Source organism: Crocodylus porosus, unplaced genomic scaffold, assembly GCF_001723895.1.
Source record: "Crocodylus porosus isolate Cpor-Errol unplaced genomic scaffold, CroPor_comp1, whole genome shotgun sequence".
Taxonomy (NCBI): Eukaryota; Metazoa; Chordata; order Crocodylia; family Crocodylidae; genus Crocodylus; species Crocodylus porosus.
In genome coordinates this window covers 7,718,105-7,726,318 of record NW_017728924.1, presented here as the reverse complement: position 1 = coordinate 7,726,318, position 8,214 = coordinate 7,718,105, and the positions used below count along the sequence as shown (strand labels likewise).

At 40.5% G+C, this 8,214-nt stretch overlaps 1 protein-coding gene across 1 annotated transcript in view; it reads right to left on the bottom strand.

Moving 5' to 3' along the window:
• Window positions 1-1,963: 1,963 nt before the first annotated feature.
• SLITRK4 (SLIT and NTRK like family member 4) overlaps window positions 1,964-8,214 on the bottom strand; it is a 7,959-nt gene continuing 1,708 nt past the window's right edge. The window contains exon 2 of the mRNA XM_019540280.1: window positions 1,964-7,449. Coding sequence (XP_019395825.1) covers window positions 4,886-7,399 — 2,514 coding nt within the window. The 5' untranslated portion in view covers window positions 7,400-7,449 and the 3' untranslated portion in view covers window positions 1,964-4,885. The remainder of the gene's footprint in view (window positions 7,450-8,214) is intronic.

The following is an 8,214-nucleotide window of genomic DNA, read 5'->3' as shown; positions in this document are numbered from 1 at the left end:
AAAATCTACATTTGGAAGCTCAGTTACCTTGCAGTATCTTCTGACTTTCATCTAGAAATGGCTCAAAGATATTTTGAAAAGGAATATAAGTGGATGCTTGGAGGAAGTCAAAGATGAATTCATTCTCCTTCTCCAATTTTGTTTTTTTTTAAGCAAGCTGATTAATGAGAAGGGACGGGGATCAAAACAGCTTTGCATGGCTGTTTCTTTAAGCACTCAGTGTTGAAGATATCAGAAGCTGACTAAAGGCTAAATTCTGCTCATGTTACTAATACAAGCAATCCCACTGACCTCTGTGGGGCTACTTGAGCCAGTAAAGTAAGCCGGATTTTGTCTAAACATTGGACAGTGCGATAAACATGAATAAATATTCAAAAGTATTCATCGCAAAAACTACAAATACAAAAATAACGTTTGGTTTGGTTACTGTTCGGTTTTTGTCTCTCTTTGGAAAAGGTTCTTAAAGAGCTTACAGGCATTTAACAGAGTCTAGTTTCAGAAATATGATTGTACGAAACAATTTTATTAATATTTCCATACAAATGTTTAAATAAATTGTCTAATGTTTTGATCTTGAAAGCAAACAAATGTCATTAAAACAATTTTTCTCTGTGTTTTACATTGTACTGGATAGGGTAACTATTTTGTATTATAAACTAATCTAAAAATAGTAATGATCAAAACAGGGTAAAAACAATACATTTTTTTACTTTATTTCAAAATAGAGTGATTATAAATACATTCTTGTTATACTTCCTTCCCAACTCTTTGGATGCAACAAAAAAAAATATCCCACTGTGCTCATTTCATACAGTATCAATGTACAAATCATGCAAAAGATATTATAGATATACCACCATCAATTTGTAGATGTGTTTTGTTAACTCTGAAACATCTGTTAACGTTATTCACAAGGCCATGCCTTCTATAATTTATACTGTACTTATGGCTTTTTTCAACAAACAAAAAAAAAATAGATCTTTTATACTATCGTTCCAATGTATTTACTATCAGTCTGGAAAATTAAATATAAAATGAAAATTGACTTATAGTCTTGAGCTGCTGAATTATAATGGCTGCCTTTTGATAAACTTTGACCATAAAGGTTGTTTTTTTTTTTTTCTTTCTTTCAAAGAAATCATTACATTTTATTGACTCCATAAAAAAATAATGTAAACCTGTTTATAATACAATGAACACAACACATTATTTTAACATCTCCACTGCTGCACTGCTGCATTTGTGTCTTTACAGCCATTTTAACAGCATGGCCACCCACTCAACTCCAGTATAATGAAGACAGGTCTGGTCTGTTTAGCAGCACTGGATAAGTGCCTTTCCAGGATAGAGCAGCATTTGATTTGAATGAACATTTCACTACAGCTGTTATCCAGACACATACCCTGTCCTGTGACACTGCAGGAAACAAACTAACGTTACGGGTAGTGTCAAGCCAACAGCGTCAAAGAAATACAGTGTTATGCCCGCTTCCGCATTCTTTCAATCACATCATTGTACCATGGTACTGCAGCCCGTATGCAACCCACGGTAAGGTCCAGAATATGCAACTCCTTTCATGTCGGCGAGCCTCCGCTCATCAGACCGAGCCCCATGCAGTCCACAGGACAACTCCGAGGAGGAAAGCGATCATCAGCACAAGTTTCTACAACTGGGCTCTAGCGAGGTAATACGCAGCAATGCCTTTCTGCTCGCTCTCATTGAAGTCCATGACAAAACTACCCTTCGATTAGGCCCTGTCCCATATTCAAATTAAAGCTGGATAGAAACCAGATATACAGTCATTACGTATTTTCAAGCACTAACTCTGTAGCTGGTTGACTCTTTTCATAGCTGGGCAGACATGTTTATGGCATGATCATTTCTTTGTATGTGTGCCAGGTCTAAATTTATTGCATAACCAGCTGATTGTGTAATATCTATCTATCTATCTATCTACAGACAGATATAGCTATAGACATAGGTATAACATGTAGCAGGGGCCTAAGTCACTTAAGTAGCAGCAGTGGCTAAACTTTAAGCTCATGATTACCAGGACTGCATGGGATTAGAGTTAAGCATGTGCTCAAATGCATCACTAGCCCAGGGTTTAAAAGTACAATTAAAAGATAAGGATGGTACAGTACTTCCTCCCTTATACAGAGAACAGGTTACCCCCTGTAAAAGAGGGGAACCTGAACCCAATCCGAAGGTGCATTCACCCTTCGCAACCATTCATTTAACTCAGGTCAAAGTCACCCACAAAAATCTGACCTTAACGTGACTTAAAAAGCATTAAAGTATGTATTTAATAAATGAAAGCTGTGACGGGTCTTTTCAGCTGAAGGGTCTGAGAGAGAACATGATGCAGTGAAGTGTGAGTAAAAGCCTTGCGCCTTGACAAATCCCAGTGAACCTTGACACATTCGCAAAGGTGGGTAGCACTGAGCAGAGGCAGAGTCGCAATGACCCATTATCCTCAGACTGCTGATGGAGCCACTGTGTTCTATCATGTCAGTGCATCTTTAAGATGCCTTAACCCACAGGCTCTTGACGCAATAAACTAAAACACTTTCTTCACAGCCCCAGACAGTGTATCATGTCAACAGGCAGCTAGGTACCTTTTATACCAGGACTGCATAGTAACCGGATCCTGAAAATCCCTATGACATTTTGGATGAAATGAGTTATTGTGCATGGACAGTAGCAGCTTTTTCAAAGATAAACAACCTGGCCATTTGCTTGTTTTAAAAAAAAAAAAAATCTTAAATTCCTAATCAGGGGAAAAATAATAATACTATAATAATAAAGAAACCTATTTCAAATCATAGGAGCATAAACAAAGGATGCTGAAAGACTTTTTTTGCTTTCTCTTTAAGTAAAGAAGCACTGAGTGTTTTAAAACTTTCTTTTAAAAAAATTACTCCAGGCTGTATGCCAAATACCATCCCAGAATAAAATTTTACAGCAGTGTTATAAAGCCCTGAAATTAGAGGTTTACCATGGAAAATGCTGACACAGCCTCAACCACAGTGGTGATATTGGGCCTTGCTGTAATATCTGCCACTTGAAATGCATGAAAAACATTAATGTTTATTTCCTATTACAGCTTGATTGATTTATGCATTGATTAGAAAAGGTGGAGGGGAAAAAAGGTTATGGAGGCAAGTTAGATGGCAGACCTGAGCCAATGCTCATCGAAGTCAACGGAGAAATTCATGTGGACTTCACTGGACTCTGGCTCAGTCTAGTAACATTGTTTTTCTGTATGACGTTTTACCAAAATATGCCCATTTGGACCTGAAGTTATCATCTCTCAGTAAAATAAAAAAAGGTCTATTTTCCATTCTCCTAACCAGTTTGCTTTTTAACAATTCAGGATTCAACTTCCACAAAGGCAATTTTTTTTACTCTTTATAGATACAGACTACAAAATACTCTGGACTGAACCAAGATCACTATATTCATTTTACAACGTGGCTTTAAGAAACACAATTGCCATATGGTTTACTGTTCTGACCGATTATCTGACTGACAGCCGCCAGATAGAGAAGAATGGAAAATCGATGCATATACATGTAAAGTATTACCCTTACTCATTAACTCCTGTAAATACTTGTAGTGAAAACTATTTAGATTAAGCTGTAGAACCCTGAAAAGCAAGACAACTGATGGCAAATAATTGCCTGAGACACAATACTAAAAAACTAATGACTCTCTATTTTAAAATGCACCATTGGTAACAAATCTGAAATAAGATAATATGCTAATTTCACAAGAATAGTACAGAACGATTTTTATTATTATCATTAGACCTGATCACGTAATTCCAGATAACGCTATACATTTCATCACCAGTTTCTGTTTGGTATATTGTTCTGTTTTAATTTATATTGAATGATTAATGCACTGTGATCAGGAAAACAAGTCAGGCATATTAAATACATAATAAGGAGTACATATCTTCCTATTTAGTATACAAAGTATTTCATAAATATGAATTATATTACAAAAATAATTTCTGCTACGCTCACACAGTAAGCACTTTGAAAATTTTGGACAACCTTTTGGGGTTGTAGGTGTTTCATGTAACTGAGAGGGACCTCTAGTCTTAATTGGATTTGAGTCATACATTAGATTCTGCATAAATGTCGAATGTTTTCTTCAAATCGCACAAATGCTGTTGACGTCAGTTGGAACTTTTTTCTTTCTTTTTTTTTTTTAATTTTATATATAGACAGGTATGCTTCAAGTGGTCAGATTTATTTCATAGGTATGTAATGCATGGTATATTCTAAACAAATATTTGCACAATTTAACATTATAAATCCAGTGGTTTCAAGATGCAGGCCATAAATGTAACCAATTTACACATACTATCGAATGTTCTCTCTTTGCATGCTTTTTACTTTTCAGATAATCTTTAAACAGTGCCATTACAACACCACAAATCAAAGGATTGCTCCAGTTCCACCACCTTAATCCACGTGCAAGATGAAGGACCCAGCTGAGGTACAAACTCTGGTACCAGTTTTCTTGTGTTTGCTCTAACAAATCACAAGGAGACGAAGGTTTTGCATTTAAGGTACAAAACATATATGCCTCTTGAGGTTAAATTCAGTGTAATATGTGTATAAAGCATCCCTTTGGCAATAGAGTTTGCAGTATCCCTACAGGATTCCACAGGGCACGAGCTTTATGTAGTAAAATCTATTAAGGACTTTCTCCTCTACTTGACAAACCAGATGCAGCTACAGTTAATCAGACACCCTTGGATACACCTGCCTCTATGCCTACCAATATTATATTGTATTTGGAAGTTAAAAGTCAACAAAAGGCACTTTCATCATTAAATAAATGTCCTCTGTAGGAAATAAGATTGCATGACCTATATTTTATTCAAAGCCGTTTGTTCTTCAAGGACTTGTAGGTAGTCAGGTGAACCTTGAAGTTTAGCTTTTAGTTCAAAATATTCACTCTTTCTTTGCTCTACTACAATTTTACTATGATTACCACCTATTAGCGATTTCTTGGTTTTTTTGTCTTGTTGTTTCTCAGGGTAGCGGATCTCAAAGCCACTGACTCCTATGCTGTTGTATTCTTTTTTACTCTCAAGGAAATTCTGAATAAACACATTGGAATCCCTCCCAGGGAACAACTCATCCAGCTCATCAATTGTGCTAAGTCTTTTCCTGGTATCCACATGCAACAAATCTTTTTCCTTGTCATTCAGGTTTCTCAGAATGACTTTTTGCCCTTGGGGATCACCAAACGTGAAGCCTGTTTCCGAGTCTTTCAAGCCACAGGTGTGACTTTTGCTCATCTGCTCGATGGTTTGAGGGATGAAGGCCTCTGCACATAGTCCATCCTTTTTGTTCGACTTGTGGTCGTGCTTTCTTAGCTGCAGTTGCATGGAACTGCACTCTTGGTTCCCAATGCCTTCGTGCTTTACGGTTGGTTTTTTGTTGCGCCGAAGCACAAAGACGAGGAGGCAAAAAGCAACGAAGACGGTTAGAATGAGCACGACTAATATGCTTAAGATCAGGATGGATAAGGGAACGGGGCCACCGGGAGGGCTCCGAATTGGAGCCAGGGGTGTAGTAAAAGTGAGGGCAGGAGCAGGACTCGTGAACAGCGCAGACGGCTTGTTTAAAAGTTTAGGGCACAAGATCTCGTTTTTGAGCGACTTCAGTTCAATGTTAGCAAACTGAACGGGCGTTTCACATTTTAATTCCTTCACCACAATTCCTTCATTGAGCTTTTCCAGCCAGAGTTTTAAAGCAACTAAATCACAAGTACAGTCCCACGGATTACCTTCCAGATCAATTTGTGTAAGAGATTTTAGCTGATCAAGAACGCCACTTACAGGTAAATACATGAAATGATTGTTCCTTAGATTCAGTCTGGCAAGGGGAGCACCAGCAAAAATGTACGCTGGCAGACTTCTCAGCAGATTGTTGTTCAAGTAGAGTAACTGCAAGTTGGGCATTAAGTCAAAGGTGCCTGCCAAAATTTCTTTGATAACATTGTATTCCAAATACAGATATTGCAAATTGTGGAGGCCGGCAAATATTTCGGGACTCAACCGCTCAATTTGATTGCCATTAAGGTACAATCTCCTTAAGTTTGTAAGGTTGCGGAAAACCTCCCCTTTGATTGCTGAAATCCGATTGCTGCCTAAATGTAGCAAATCCAGCCCTTCGAATTCAATGAAATCTGAGGTGTCCACGTCCTTAATGTAGTTGCCATTTACATGCAGTTTCTTGGCATTTAAAGGTTTCGGTGCCAGTTCAGACATCGATTCTATATTTCTTTCTTGGCAGTTGACGCTTAATCCCAAATCAGAAGGATGCGTTTTGCAAACACACGGGACGGGGCAAGGAGTCAGAGGAGGAACCCTGGTCTGATAAGAGATGATCTGACTGAGATTGCGGTTGGAAAGCGCTTTGCCGGCTACAATTCCCGAGATCTTGGAAGGATTTGTAGTTTTCGGGGGCTTGGTGACTAATCGGTGCATTGATGTTTGCGTCGTGTGGCCATTAGGTGCGCTGTACCCAGGCTCCAGCTGGGAAGGAGGCAGGATGCGCACGTCAAAATCGCTCCCCGTTCCCATGGAACATAACTCTTGCTTATTGGTTTCTTTCAAAAGCCTTCCATACAAATCACTGGGAGTTTCACAGATAGCTTCCCCAATATAGATGTTATAGGGCATGTTCTCCAGCCATGCCTTCAAAGGCAAGAGATCACAGGTACAATTCCAGGGGTTATCTTCCAGCTGCAATTCGACGACTCGCCCAATGTGCTCCAGAACGCCAATGTAGGGAAGCTTCTGTATTCGATTCCCTCGTATATCCAGATGGGTTAAAGAAGCAAATCGAAAAATATTATCAGGGAGGAATGAAATCAGATTGTCATTAAGGATGAGGACTTTCAGCTTGTGAAGCTTATTGAAGGCTCCCCGTTCAATATACTTGATTAAATTGTAGTCAGCTTGGAGATACTCCAAGTTCTCGATGCCAAGGAAAGTGTCGGCTCGGAGAATCTTTAATTCATTGTTGTTCAAGTGCAACTGTTTTAGCGCGCCGAGACCCAGGAAGGCTCCTCCCTCGATGTTCTGCAATTTATTGTTACCCAGTTGCAGGGACACTGCATGGGTGAAATTAAGAAATGTATTTGGATACAGAATAATGAGCAGGTTGTTCTGAAAATTGAGGTGGTAAAAATTAGACCAAGGGGGTTTCAGCTGATTTGGTCTGTAGACTGCGACCTTCTCGCAGTTGACATACAGCACGTTCTCGACCGAAACGCAGGAGCACACGTTGCAAATTTCCACGGAGGTGTCGGCATCTGCATTTGTAGAAGCAGCTGGGGACGACAAAAGCAGAAAGAGCCACAGAAACATCTTCTTGTGCTCAGCAAGCAACCTTACGCTCCTGAACAAAGAGAGAGAATCTAAAGAAAGAAGGAAAGAGAAGAGAAAATGTATTTTTTTTTCAGTTGTCATCGTTCCAGAAAGCCGCTTGGGTTAAAAGCTGTACTCCGCCGAGCTGCCGTCCCTGACGAGCATTCAAGATAAGCTAGAAACACTGAACCGAAAGCAGCACGGGGAAGGCTTTTTTTTAACGACCCGACCAGAAATACGAGGCAGCTATCCTCTCAAACGCAGAATGTAAACCCACGCAGGCACACGCAGACGCGCCGAAACGCGAGGCTCTGCAAAAACCCTCCTCTCTCTCTCTCTCTCTCTCTCTCCAACATGCCTCGCTAACAAAGTAGGATAACCAAAGTCGGTTCCAGCTTTCCCGCATCTCCCTAGTCCTGCCGCCGTCCGTATCAGCGCCGCGCCACGCATGGACGCCAAACACACTGTGCATTTAAAGGATGCTGAACACCCCAGCGGACCCGATGTAGGTACGCGCGAGGCAGAGCACGGGAGAGAAAAAAGGAAAAAGGAAGGAGGGGGAAGGCACATCGGGAACGAGCAGCGTCCTTAACACGATGCGCATCTCCACCTCGTCCCCTAGCCAGGGAGCGGGCTGGATCCGTGCGCTGCGCCGGCAGTGTTGCTGGGCTGATTTTACCTATTTTAAACGCTCGGCTGCAAAAGGATGAGAGCGACACACGAGGAGCTGCCCGGGGAAGCCTGGAGACAAGGGATGGAGGAATGTGGCTGCCCGGATCCCCCTCCCCCGAGTCGGGAGCCACCCGCCCCTGCCC